This window comes from Pseudophryne corroboree, chromosome 3, assembly GCF_028390025.1.
Source record: "Pseudophryne corroboree isolate aPseCor3 chromosome 3, aPseCor3.hap2, whole genome shotgun sequence".
NCBI classification, from domain to species: Eukaryota; Metazoa; Chordata; class Amphibia; order Anura; family Myobatrachidae; genus Pseudophryne; species Pseudophryne corroboree.
In genome coordinates, this window is record NC_086446.1 from 483,828,838 (window position 1) to 483,843,392 (window position 14,555).

The 14,555-nt window shown below is 44.9% G+C and overlaps 1 protein-coding gene across 9 annotated transcripts in view; it reads left to right on the plus strand.

Moving 5' to 3' along the window:
- RAB11FIP4 (RAB11 family interacting protein 4) overlaps positions 1-12,807 on the plus strand; it is a 123,531-nt gene extending 110,724 nt beyond the window's left edge. For all 9 annotated transcript variants that reach the window (XM_063960858.1, XM_063960861.1, XM_063960860.1 and 6 more), the window contains 5 exons: positions 5,843-5,924; positions 8,577-8,714; positions 9,039-9,197; positions 10,526-10,669; positions 10,923-12,807. In XM_063960858.1, coding sequence (XP_063816928.1) covers positions 5,843-5,924; positions 8,577-8,714; positions 9,039-9,197; positions 10,526-10,669; positions 10,923-11,039 — 640 coding nt within the window. In that variant the 3' untranslated portion in view covers positions 11,040-12,807. The remainder of the gene's footprint in view (positions 1-5,842; positions 5,925-8,576; positions 8,715-9,038; positions 9,198-10,525; positions 10,670-10,922) is intronic.
- The last annotated feature ends 1,748 nt before the right edge of the window (positions 12,808-14,555 follow it).

Consider the following 14,555-nt stretch of genomic DNA (forward strand, 5'->3'; position numbering starts at 1 on the left):
TTACGTGATAATGTCAACACGCTGCAAGGTCGGTTGACGACATGAGACGGCCGGCAAACCAATTAGTACCTGTCCAGGCGTCTCAAACACCGTCAGGGGCTTTAAAACGCCCATTTACCTCAGTCGGTCGACACAGACACGGACACTGACTCCAGTGTCGACGGTGAAGAAACAAACGTATTTTCCATTTGGGCCACACGTTACATGTTAAGGGCAATGAAGGAGGTGTTACATATTTCTGATACTACAAGTACCACAAAAGAGGGTATTATGTGGGGTGTGAAAAAACTACCTGTAGTTTTTCCTGAATCAGATAAATTAAATGAAGTGTGTGATGATGCGTGGGTTTCCCCCGATAGAAAATTATTGGCGTTATACCCTTTCCCGCCAGAAGTTAGGGCGCGTTGGGAAACACCCCTTAGGGTGGATAAGGCGCTCACACGCTTATCAAAACAAGTGGCGTTACCGTCTCCAGATACGGCCGCCCTCAAGGAGCCAGCTGATAGGAGGCTGGAAAATATCCTAAAAAGTATATACACACATACTGGTGTTATACTGCGACCAGCGATCGCCTCAGCCTGGATGTGCAGCGCTGGGGTGGCTTGGTCGGATTCCCTGACTGAAAATATTGATACCCTTGACAGGGACAGTATTTTATTGACTATAGAGCATTTAAAGGATGCATTTCTATATATGCGAGATGCACAGAGGGATATTTGCACTCTGGCATCAAGAGTAAGTGCGATGTCCATATCTGCCAGAAGATGTTTATGGACACGACAGTGGTCAGGTGATGCAGATTCCAAACGGCACATGGAAGTATTGCCGTATAAAGGGGAGGAGTTATTTGGGGTCGGTCCATCGGACCTGGTGGCCACGGCAACAGCTGCAAAATCCACCTTTTTTACCCCAAGTCACATCTCAGCAGAAAAAGACACCGTCTTTTCAGCCTCAGTCCTTTCGTCCCCATAAGGGCAAGCAGGCAAAAGGCCAGTCATATCTGCCCAGGGATAGAGGAAAGGGAAGAAGACTGCAGCAGGCAGCCCGTTCCCAGGAACAGAAGCCCTCCACCGCTTTTGCCAAGTCCTCAGCATGACGCTGGGGCCGTACAAGCGGACTCAGGTGCGGTGGGGGGTCGTCTCAAGAGTTTCAGCGCGCAGTGGGCTCACTCGCAAGTGGACCCCTGGATCCTACAAGTAGTATCCCAGGGGTACAGATTGGAAATTCGAGACGTCTCCCCCTCGCAGGTTCCTGAAGTCTGCTTTACCAACGTCTCCCTCCGACAGGGAGGCAGTATTGGAAACAATTCACAAGCTGTATTCCCAGCAGGTGATAATCAAAGTACCCCTCCTACAACAAGGAAAGGGGTATTATTCCACACTATATTGTGGTACTGAAGCCAGACGGCTCGGTGAGACCTATTCTAAATCTGAAATATTTGAACACTTACATACAAAGGTTCAAATCAAGATGGAGTCACTCAGAGCAGTGATAGCGAACCAGGAAGAAGGGGACTATATGGTGTCCCTGGACATCAAGGATGCTTACCTCCATGTCCCAATTTGCCCTTCTCACCAAGGGTACCTCAGGTTCGTGGTACAAAACTGTCACTATCAGTTTCAGACGCTGCCGTTTGGATTGTCCACGGCACCCCGGGTCTTTACCAAGGTAATGGCCGAAATGATGATTCTTCTTCAAAGAAAAGGCGTCTTAATTATCCCTTACTTGGACGATCTCCTGATAAGGGCAAGGTCCAGAGAACAGTTGGAGGTCGGAGTAACACTATCTCAAGTAGTTCTACGACAGCACGGGTGGATTCTAAATATTCCAAAATCGCAGCTGTCTCCGACGACACGTCTGCTGTTCCTAGGGATGATTCTGGACACAGTCCAGAAAAAGGTGTTTCTCCCGGAGGAGAAAGCCAGGGAGTTATCCGAGCTAGTCAGGAACCTCCTAAAACCAGGAAAAGTGTCAGTGCATCATTGCACAAGGGTCCTGGGAAAAATGGTGGCTTCTTACGAAGCGATTCCATTCGGCAGATTTCACGCAAGAACTTTTCAGTGGGATCTGCTGGAAAAATGGTCCGGATCGCATCTTCAGATGCATCAGCGGATAACCCTGTCTCCAAGGACAAGGGTGTCTCTTCTGTGGTGGCTGCAGAGTGCTCATCTACTAAAGGGCCACAGATTCGGCATTCAGGACTGGGTCCTGGTGACCACGGATGCCAGCCTGAAAGGCTGGGGAGCAGTCACACAAGGAAAAAATTTCCAGGGAGTGTGATCAAGTCTGGAGACTTCTCTCCACATAAATATACTGGAGCTAAGAGCAATTTACAATGCTCTAAGCTTAGCAAGACCTCTGCTTCAAGGTCAGCCGGTATTGATCCAGTGGGACAACATCACGGCAGTCGCCCACGTAAACAGACAGGGCGGCACAAGAAGCAGGAGGGCAATGGCAGAAACTGCAAGGATTCTTCGCTGGGCGGAAAATCATGTGATAGCACTGTCAGCAGTGTTCATTCCGGGAGTGGACAACTGGGAAGCAGACTTCCTCAGCACGACCTCCACCCGGGAGAGTGGGGACTTCATCGGGAAGTCTTCCACATGAACATGAACCGTTGGGAAAGACCAAAGGTGGACATGATGGCGTCCCGCCTGAACAAAAAACTGGACAGGTATTGCGCCAGGTCAAGAGACCCTCAGGCAATAGCTGTGGACGTTCTGGTAACACCGTGGGTGTACCAGTCGGTGTATGTGTTCCCTCCTCTGCTTCTCATACCTAAGGTACTGAGAATTATAAGACGTAGAGGAGTAAGAACTATACTCGTGGCTCCGGATTGGCCAAGAAGGACTTGGTACCCGGAACTTCAAGAGATGCTCACAGAGGACTCATGGCCTCTGCCGCTAAGAAGGGACTTGCTTCAGCAAGTACCATGTCTGTTCCAAGACTTACCGCGGCTGCGTTTGACGGCATGGCGGTTGAACGCCGGATCCTAAGGGAAAAAGGCATTCCGGAAGAGGTCATTCCTACCCTGGTCAAAGCCAGGAAGGAGGTGACCGCACAACATTATTACCACATGTGGCGAAAATATGTTGCGTGGTGTGAGGCCAGGAAGGCCCCACGAAGAAATTTCAACTCTGTCGATTCCTGCATTTCCTGCAAACAGGAGTGTCTATGGGCCTCAAATTGGGGTCCATTAAGGTTCAAATTTCGGCCCTGTCGATTTTCTTCCAGAAAGAATTGGCTTCAGTTCCTGAAGTCCAGAAGTTTGTCAAGGGAGTACTGCATATACAACCCCCTTTTGTGCCTCCAGTGGCACTGTGGGATCTCAACGTAGTTCTGGGATTCCTCAAATCACATTGGTTTAAACCGCTCAAATCTGTGGATTTGAAATATCTCACATGGAAAGTGACCATGATGTTGGCCCTGGCCTCGGCCAGGCGAGTGTCAGAATTGGCGGCTTTGTCTCACAAAAGCCCATATCTGATTGTCCATTCGGACAGGGCAGAGCTGCGGACTCGTCCCCAGTTTCTCCCTAAGGTGGTGTCAGCGTTTCACCTGAACCAGCTTATTGTGGTACCTGCGGCTACTAGGGACTTGGAGGACTCCAAGTTGCTAGATGTTGTCAGGGCCCTGAAAATATAGGTTTCCAGGATGACTGGAGTCAGGAAAACTGACTTGCTGTTATCCTGTATGCACCCAACAAACTGGGTGCTCTTGCTTCTAAGCAGACGATTGCTAGTTGGATGTGTAGTACAATTCAGCTTGCACATTCTGTGGCAGGCCTGCCACAGCCAAAATATGTAAATGCCCATTCCACAAGGAAGGTGGGCTCATCTTGGGCGGCTGCCCGAGGGGTCTCGGCTTTACAACTTTGCCGAGCTGCTACTTGGTCAGGGGCACACCCTGGCTGAGGAGGACCTGGAGTTCTCTCACTCGGTGCTGCAGAGTCATCCGCACTCTCCCGCCCGTTTGGGAGCTTTGGTATAATCCCCATGGTCCTGACGGAGTCCCCAGCATCCACTTAGGACGTCAGAGAAAATAAGAATTTACTTACCGATAATTCTATTTCTCGTAGTCCGTAGTGGATGCTGGGCGCCCATCCCAAGTGCGGATTGTCTGCAATACTTGTACATAGTTATTGTTACAAAAATCGGGTTATTATTGTTGTGAGCCATCTTTTCAGAGGCTCCGCTGTTATCATGCTGTTAACTGGGTTCAGATCACAGGTTGTACAGTGTGATTGGTGTGGCTGGTATGAGTCTTACCCGGGATTCAAAATCCTTCCTTATTGTGTACGCTCGTCCGGGCACAGTATCCTAACTGAGGCTTGGAGGAGGGTCATAGGGGGAGGAGCCAGTGCACACCACCTGATCCTAAAGCTTTTACTTTTGTGCCCTGTCTCCTGCGGAGCCGCTATTCCCCATGGTCCTGACGGAGTCCCCAGCATCCACTACGGACTACGAGAAATAGAATTATCAGTAAGTAAATTCTTATTTTTGATACAAAGTTATTTTGTGGTTTATTTTTCACTGCCCTTACACAGTGTGTTGGTGGTTTTCATACATATAAGTGGCAAAAAGGACACCTCAAATCTGAAGTTCTTCCAACTCTCAAAAATAGTGAGACTAACCTCTCAGTCTGTGCTGAATATAGAGGAAAGTACTGAAGGGTGTGTCACCCTGAGATGTCCCTGAATACCTGGAGTCTTGTGATCAGAATGTGGCAGATGCCAGAAAAGCTTACACATAAGGTGGGTACACACTGATAGATATATCTGCCAATCAATTGATCGGCAGATATATCTATGGACGGATCGGGCAGTGTGTTGAGCATACATACTGCTCAATCCATCGGGGACTGACGTAATGAACTGGGCGTGTACACACGGCCGCCTAGTTCAGCTGTCAATCACCGCCGGCTGCCGCAGCATGTGTACGGGCGGTACACACACAGCGACACGCCAATATATCGTTAGATATATTGGCCACCGGCTGTGCTGCGGGGCCGACGCGATATGTCTCTGAACGACAGAGTTCACAGACATATCGCCCGTACACACTGGCTGACGGACCCGTGATATTTCGGCCGTTCAAGAGAACGGCCGATATATCGGCCAGTGTGTACCCACCTTAACCCATAACCCAACACAGAGAAATCATAGTAAAAGACCATCTGCCACAGTCTGACCAAGCTCTTGTACTAACATTACTTATACAAAAATGCTGTATGGACAGATCTGTTTACATTTGTCTGCTCAAAAGGAAATCTAAAAAACCTGGATAATAAATTACCTGCTTTAGAGTACTCCTTTTAGATACAATACATAACTCTAAGGGGGAATTCAGTTACTTTATTTTTTATTTTTTGGGGGGCATCCATTAGTAACGGGCGCCCGACAAAACTATAACATTTTTCTGGGTGATCGGGTGTGAGTGTATTATTTCTGTTTGCACCCTTCTGAGGTGGTGAACACAAATCCATGAAAAGTCAGCTGTTTGGGCGCCCATAGTTCCGTTATGGCACCGCTGCCCAGTACTTTGCACCAGTTCAGCCGCTTTACGCGTCTAAACCCAGTGCATTTGAGTGCAACAAGCGCAATAAGTAATGCAGTCTCTGCCAATCGTCAAAAAATTGAATAGCTCCGCGGGACACCGATAAACAATTGAATTCCCTACAATTACATTTTGTAAAAGGAGGTTTTAAATAGGTTACCCTAAATCCATGAATAATCTTGTTCACCAACATGAGGTGCTGCTGCTAACCTGAAAATATCTGTATTGCAGCTTTTTTCACTTATTTTTTTTACTTCTACTTTTATATGGTTTTGTTTTATGTTCAGGGTTATGGAACTGGAAGAGGAGAATGATGATTTATTAACCACAATAAGCAGACTGAAATCGCACACAGAGAAAGTAGATGAGGTAAGGAAGCAGCGGCCTTAGAGATTATAGGAGTTTTCATGTATGTGTGCAGAGTCCACTATATTCTGCAAATGATTATGGAAAGTGCAGGCAGTATATTTTATAATGTAGCTATGTATGTTTTTTTTTTTTTTTTTTTAACCCTTAATCCATTCATCAACTATTTTTACAGTAACTTTAACATTTCAATTGATAATGCTGATTTATCTTCAGGAATGAAAGCTATACCTTAAACACACCTTAAACACACTTTACCATGGAGACGCTGTGGCCGCTATACTTAATACACACTCTACGTACTTTGTACGCTATTAGCATACAAAGTCCTGTGCTGTGTACGGACTTCGCGTACAAACGCCGTGCTAACGGTACAAAGTACTCACAGCGCGTACACACCCAGAGATACACTGTAAACCCTTAACAGCTGTGCAATGCAATGATAATACACTTTAAACCTTAGCAGGGCAATGAAGACACGACACCAGATTGTAATTAAACCGCTGGGTTCCGACACCACAGCGTATTATTGCTGAAAGGGGGTTACAATACAAACAATACAATACAACAGAATAATGGCTACAATCAATTGTACATACTTGAGTGGATTCGCCGCGCTACCCAGTCTGGTCCTCCGTCATCTGATAGATAACGTTGTGAGTCTTGTGTCTGACCAGGCCTGCAGCAGGCTCTCTTTATACAATTCATCCAAAACTTAACACAATGGATACTGTAATCTCTTTGTCCATTGGATACAGGGATGGTCATTTACAGTACAGGAGAGGTCATAGGTCGGTTTGAATAGGTGGGCGATGTCTGTTCCAACTGCTCTTGTGGGTGGTCTCCTCTGGATTCCCGCCGCATACATAATGTACAGTAAATACAGTTTATATCTATATTCTGCTCCTGCACATAACTATCCGCAGGAACATGCGATCTTCCTCAAACCAACACCGGAATGTTACCCTTAAAATACCCTACAGCTGGATACCAAATACCACCTTATAACCTTGTTCTGTCCCCTCCTATTCTGTAAAGGTGAATCCCTTTGTTCTGTTACCATTTAAACTGCTGTTACTTTTTGATGTGGTGCAGGGGTACTATGTGTACATTGTGCACTATTCGGATTAAATATGTAATATGTTTTGATAGCTTTCCATGCGTTCACAAACTCTACCGTAAATACTCATACCACGCGCTAATACGCAGGTCCGCGGGAGCGACAATACGCAAATTGCGAATATGCGCACGCACAGCAGAGCAAGTACGCGCACGGAGGTGTGTACTGCAATATTTTTCGACTTTGACACAATTTACTGTCAATTGGGTGCCACTTGGACCGTGAGGTCGATATTGGGTCAGGCCTCCACTAAGCATAAGATTGTCACTCACCCACTAATTTTATTATTTACATTATTCGGTTATGTAAACTTGAAAAAAAGAAATCTGTAGAATATGCTCCAGGAGTTCTATATAAATATACACTGCTTTATTTTTCCCTTTATTCCCTTTATTTTTTTGAGCAGTGTATATTGCACCATACTGATTTGTAAACCAGATCTAACTCTGTGGAAAACGTTCGGTTGAAGAGCTCTGCGGACAGTTCAGCAACAGGCTGCCTGTCACATACACATCATGTCACTCCTAGCCACGCCCCCTTTATGTTGGGGCCACTTCCAATGTCCTATATATAGCCAAAGTATCACCAATCTCAACCGCCCCCCCCGCCCCACGTTCTGCACTACTTTTTACCACCCAAGACCCCTTCCTCCCCTTAGCTGGCGTTTACTAAATAAAGTAAGTTTAATGACAAAAAAAAATCACCTGACCGTTGGTCTGATGAGGCCCTGATGCAGAGGGGCCAGCTGTACTCTCCCCCCTTCCCCCCCCCCCCCCAGCAGGTGGTGCCTCAAGGCTTGTGTCTTATAGGAAAGCCACTACTGCCAAACCACTTACTCATTTAGGGTCACTGTGCACTAAAGTAGTGCTCTCCGTTGTGGAAGGTCATAGCAGCCACATCTTGGCTCCGGGAAGCACATATGGGGGGTAATTCCAAGTTGATCGCAGCAGGATTTTTGTTAGCAGTTGGCCAAAACCATGTGCACTGCAGGGGAGGCAGATATAACATGTGCAGAAAGAGTTAGATTTGGGTGGGTTATTTTGTTTCTGTGCAGGGTAAATACTGGCTGCTTTATTTTTACACTGCAAATTAGATTGCAGATTGAACACACCCCACCCAAATCTAACTCTCTCTGCACATGTTAAATCTGCCTCCCCTGCAGTGCACATGGTTTTACCCAACTGCTAAAAAATTTCCTGCTGCGATCAACTTGGAATTACCCCCATAGTTCTGAGGGTGCAAAGCTGCTGTAGCACTGCTGTCTGGTTATTCTGCCTAATTTCTAGTGACCTCGTACTTTCTATTAGGAATGCAGGATCGCAGACAGGATGCATTTGGATCATAGCAAAAAGATGTTTATTGCTCTGTTGCACTTATAAGAGCTTTTGCTTGCAGACCTACATCCGTACATGTAAATGGACAATATAACTTTTATGTAAATATATACACAAGGCACACTGAGCCAAATGAATAAAAGCTTCCTATATTCCGGCATGTGGAACCAGCCACCATGTTGACTTTGTTTTATGTTTCAGGAAAGACAGAGAATGTCTGATAAACTGGAAGACACCAGTCTACGGCTTAAAGATGAGATGGATCTGTATAAGAAAATGATGGACAAACTGCGTCAGAACCGTCAAAACTTCCAGAGGGAACGGGAAGCAACACAAGAGGCGAGTCTTGTCTGAGCTTAAGTTGTTTTTATTTTTTTGTTTTGTTTTTTCTTTTCCTGCTAGAAAATTTGGTTATTCCTATGCTGAAGCCATGCATAGTTCTAAGTTATTGGTCGGCGACACTCTGCAAGAACTGTGACTATTTCATAATGTGTCCACTTGGTGACACGGTTTCCTTTGTGACTGTTCCTGAGAAGTAACTCCATGTTGTCCTATTTCCTTTAAACTTTTGAGTGGTCAATAATCAGTTTGACATCACTATTTTGGGGTATTTGCATGTAGCACTAAATAGATCCTAACACTAGTCATTCCCCATTCTTCCAGTTAATTGAGGACTTGCGCAAAGAGCTTGAACATTTGCAGATTTATCGGTTAGATTGTGAGAGGTCTGGCCGAGGAAGAAGTTTATCATCTGGACTGCACGAGTTCAACACTAAAACTCGAGAGTCTGAGCTGGAGCAGGAGATCAGACGCTTGAAAATGGTAACCACCTTTTGAATGCTAATGAAAATATGACCATTAATTTCTCTTGTGGTGTATTGGCCCCTATTAGATCACACACATTTTTGTTTTTCTTCCCCTTTGGAGAAGGAGGACTGGAGTGCACCAGCTGATGCCTGATAAATGTTAGCGCTCGCAATGCACCTCTCACAACTAGAGAACAAAAGCATTTAGCTCTTAAATCTCTGGCCAATATCCATTCTGTAGGTTAGGTTAAATTACAGTGGTTGTCTCTTGGTCTTTGGTTTTGATTTGTAAGCTGTGGTGGAATTGGTAATCTATGACCGGTAATTGCTTACAATAGTTAACAAAATGCACTCCTTTGATGAAGAGACTGATGTACATGACATAAGTACTGTAAATAGGTTATGTAATATGTTGGCGTTATACAAATAAAGATAAGATAATAATGCAAGATCGTGTTGTTCACTGGTCATGCATGATATAGCATATATAGGGAGGGGGGACCACAAAATGGTAATGCAGCTACAATTGGGGTGCTCATATATGGTTTCCTGAGGTCTGGGTGGTCTTTGATTAGGGAAGTATAGTACACTTGGCAAACAAAGGCAGGGGGTAATATCAAAGTAATTGATGGCACCATGTGTGGGGTCACAACACAACATGTAATCAATCAATCAATCAATCAATAAATCAATCCTTCCTGTCTTTGCTCAGAAATTGTAATATAGTGGTGGAGTCTAATAGGCCCTACACACTGGGCGATATCAGTCAAAGATATGAACGATCTCGTTTATTAATGAACGATATACCGCTCATATCTTTGAGTGTGGAGGCACCAGCGATGAACGATGCGTGGCCCCGCGCTCGTTCATCGCTGTTGTCCCGTCGGCTGTGCATGCGATCCAATATGGACAATCTCGTCCATATTTGCCTGCACTTCTATGAAGCTGGGTGATGGGGGGGAGTGAAGAAACTTCACTCCCTGGGTCGGCCGTATCCGCCGCCGGACAGCTCGGCGGCGGATCGACAAATGTGTAGGGCCCTTAGGGCAATGATCCCATCTATGCAAAGAGTTTCCATACAAGCTTCTAACATTTGGACAGAGGGGAAGGAACCTCAGTACTGCCGAATTTATATAATATGTTTACCAAGACGTTTGTCAATGCATGAACAGCTGACTGTAACTGCTGTTTGTGTTTCCTACAGCAATGTTGACATCAAAGTGATCAGGAAGCGTTGGCACAGAACACACTTTCTTATCTGTATCTCAAGCATTACCTATGTTTTAATGGAGTGAGAGTTCAAGATTTTTTTTTATTTTTTCTTGCTGTCTGTTCCTTATGCAGGATAACCAGAAACTACGGGACCAGAATGACGATCTCAGTGGACAGATTCTCAGTCTCAGCTTATATGAAGCAAAGAACCTCTTCTCAACGCAAACAAAGGCTCAGTCTCTGGCAGCAGAGATTGACTCAGCCTCTAAGGATGAGGTAAGACCACCAGTATCACTGATACAGAATATCTCTATATATCGGTCAGTAATATGGCAGCAGCTTTCATGTACAGGTCCAGGCATTAGGCATTAAGATCTTTGCTATAGCTAAGATAGAGGTGCAATATATTCTGGTAGAGTGGTCAGCAGACTGTTGGCTAAAGCAATAATGTGCTGAAAAGTGAAAGCCTTTCCTATATACTTATCCTAACTAAATCAAAAACACTCACTTGTATTCGATTTAATTTCAGCTTATGGAGGCCTTAAAAGAACAAGAAGAGATTAACTTGCGTTTACGACAGTACATGGACAAAATCATTTTAGCCATCCTGGACCACAATCCTTCCATACTGGAGATTAAACACTGACGTGCACACGGAACAGAAATAATTGCAGCTACTTCTTACACTCCGGATCCCTTGAATATACTGTGATTGTTTAGAAATATAGTTTTATATATTTGATCACCTTGTAGGTGTATTGTGTTCCTATGGACCACCCTCTATGCTAATGTTCACTTTTCTCTTGAAGACACTTTAAGACTTAAAGCTGCTAAAGCAGACCTGGATTAAACTGGAAGATGTGAAGATCATATATTGTAACTGGAAAACTTGGAGATTATCAATCCCAGCATGACGGAAGATTGGATGTACGCTACCTCTTGCAGGATTTAACATTAGAGTTGCGGTGGATATTTTAGCTCAGAGGCTGTCCCACAACTTTGCCTTTCTTGGACTAATGTCTGTTTACTTATTTAATTGGGTTATTATTGCACCAGTTCAGAGTTGGTTATAGCTATAGAAAAGGCCATAACACAATCAGAAGAAAACAAATCTGTGCTGTTTGTGAGACAAGTAAGTACACAGCCTGGTTTCAAGCCACTATCTCCGTATCAAGTGAGGAGATATAATAGGACCATTAAACCTAATACACAAGTGTCTTCTATGAAGTTACTAAGAACACTCACACAGGTGGTTGGAGCAGATCTGTGTTGCATGTAAGAAGCAATCCTTACATATGATGCTAGTATGCTGCAAAAAAGCAGAGACTCTATACATATAACTCTGTTTTTAATTCTAATTGAAGGGAAGTGGTTTCTTCTCCACATGAAATGGCTGATAACCTAGAACAATTGATTACAGCTAACCACAAAGCAAATGTTTATACAATTAGATGTTTACCACTGTATTTACATTTGTTATGCAGCTGATTACAAACTATTATTCTGTTGTCAACCACTTTAGCCTGATGACACTTACTATATGGTATTTAAACCTCTTATGCATATATACATTCTTCGTGTATATTTCATACAAGACAACTTGTGTTTTAGATTCAATGGGGGGAATTCAAATGTTTAAAAAGTCGGTTGGGTGTGTGTTTTTTTTCCTGTCTATTAGATAAGAAATAAGACACCAGACTGACTTTTCAAACATTTGCATTCCCTTCCCCCAGTGAGTCTTTAAAGGCAAATGTAATTGTTTTAGCCAACAAACCCCACCTGTAAGAAGAATAATAGGGGATGCTGGGATGGACTTGAGAGTTGATTCACAAAGATGTCAATTCCTCTAGGAATATGGTGAGAATAGGATATACAGTATACAGTAGCTAAATAGCTTTATCCAATAGCACGAGGAAAATGGCTCAGACAATGTTACAGGCGATAGGGTGCTCACACACAGTGCCTCTAAAATATAATGTTTGGAGAAAACAAGAAGATGGTCTGTCATTCAGCATTTATTGAAAACACTCTCTAACCAGAAACTAATCTATATATAATAATATTCTTAAACCGTCTCACAACAAGAAAAGCTTAATTGCCACACTTGCACACATCCCTCTAGATGCACTACTCTCCACTACCACAAGAGGGGGATCAAGGACAGAAATAACACAATACCTGCAATAAACAGGGTTATATCACGAGTGAAGGGGTTATTCCAATATAATGTATATAGGAATGGGCAGTATGTTTAAATACTGAATGTAAAGAGAAATGTACTTGTGTCTTGCACACGTTATTGTTATTGAGCTCATTGGTACTGTGCCTTCAGGCTGTACATTGTTAGATATGTTACACTTCGTATGGTGCCATCTTTCACACACTGTAAATCTGTAAATAAACAGAGATTTGTACACCTTGTGCCACATGTATAATTTCAGAGAGACTCTGTTATGATCTTTGTATGGATTCTGCTTGTCATGTATGAGATTTATATGGTGTATCATTGGTGTTCAGAATGTGCTGATGGTGAGGAGCGTGATATATTTATAGATTCAGTACAAATGAATGTTTCTCTTATGTCCTAGAGGATGCTGGGGACTCCAACAGGACCATGGGGTATAGACTGATCCGCAGGAGCTTGGGCACACTATAAAGACTTAAACTGGGTGTGAACCGGCTCCTCCCTCTATGCCCCTCCCCTAGACCTCAGTTAGACTTTGTGCCCAGGAGTGAATGGACACACACTAAGGGAGCTCTACTGAGTTTCTCTGAAAGACTTTATGTTAGGTTTTTTTATTTTCAGGTAGACCTGCTGGCTACAGGCTTCCTGCAGCGTGGGAGTGAGGGGAGAGAAGCAGAACCTACTTCTTCTTAGTTCAAAGGCTCTGCTTCTCGGCTACTGGACACCAATAGCTCCAGAGGGTTCGATCACTTGGTGCGCCTAGCTGCTTGTTCCCGGAGCCGTGCCGTCAATCCCCTCACAGAAGCCAGAAGAAAGAAGCCGGGTGAGTATGTGAAGAACAGAAGACTTCAGACGGCAGAAGACTTCAGTAACGGAAGTACAGCGGTCGCGCTGCGCTCCATGCTCCCACACACCAACGCACTCACAGGGTGCAGAGCAGCAAGTTACTGTTTTCTGATAAAGGGCTGGCAGTGAAAGTTTCATACCCGCGCCAGCAACAGCGCGCTGCGCGCCTTTGATCCCTCGCCACCGGCTTCCACGGGTGCAGGGCGCTGGGGGGGGGGGGGGGGGGAGTGCCCTGGGCAGCTAGGTACAGGTTTTGAGTAGCGCTGTATAGTAGTTGAGGGGCCGGGGCTCCGTGTCCCGGACCCCGCCGGCGGCTTATAGCGCATTACGCGCCATTTCCTCCAGCGCCGCCGGCTTCCATGGGTGCAGGGCGCTGGGGGGGGAGAGCGCCCTGAGCGGCAGTTACGGAACGGGGAGAGGAGAAAAAAACGATCCCCGGATGCCCTGTCCCCGCCAAGATGTATGTATTGCACTAACAAGGGGGGGGGGGGGGGCACTGTGTTTTAGTGTTATATACACGTATATAACACTAGTTGAGTTAGGATTGGACATCCAATCATGCTTGTGGGTAGTTTTTGTGTGCTCCCTGTCAAAAATACCCAGTTTAGTACACTTGTGTCGACAGGCGTGAGTGTTCACTTATAAACACATATGGGTTCACGGTCGGCATCGCCGATGCACGTTGGTACTTGCTACAAATAGGAAGTATATATTTAGGGGGACACAATGGTATGTGGGTGACCCTGTCGGCACCAACGGTAACCGGGGGTAACTGGACATGCTGTATATGACTTATTCCTGTGTATATAAAGTTGTACGTTACTTCCCTCGGACCCCTTGGGGTCGCAAGACAGTAATTTTCCCTGGTTACTAATCCCTGCTGTCGACGAATACTGGGGTTTTCGGTCGACTATGTTTCCTGGTAGGTCCACAACTGTGGCTTTTCAGTACATGGTCATACACGTTCAGAACACATTAATGTCACTGGGGACCAGAAGGCTCGGGGCAATCCGATTATATGTATAATATATATATATATATATATATATATATATATATATATATATATGTTGAAGACGGTCCGGTACTCCAATAACAGGTGCAGTTGTCCCTGGTGCCCTCACTTTCCAA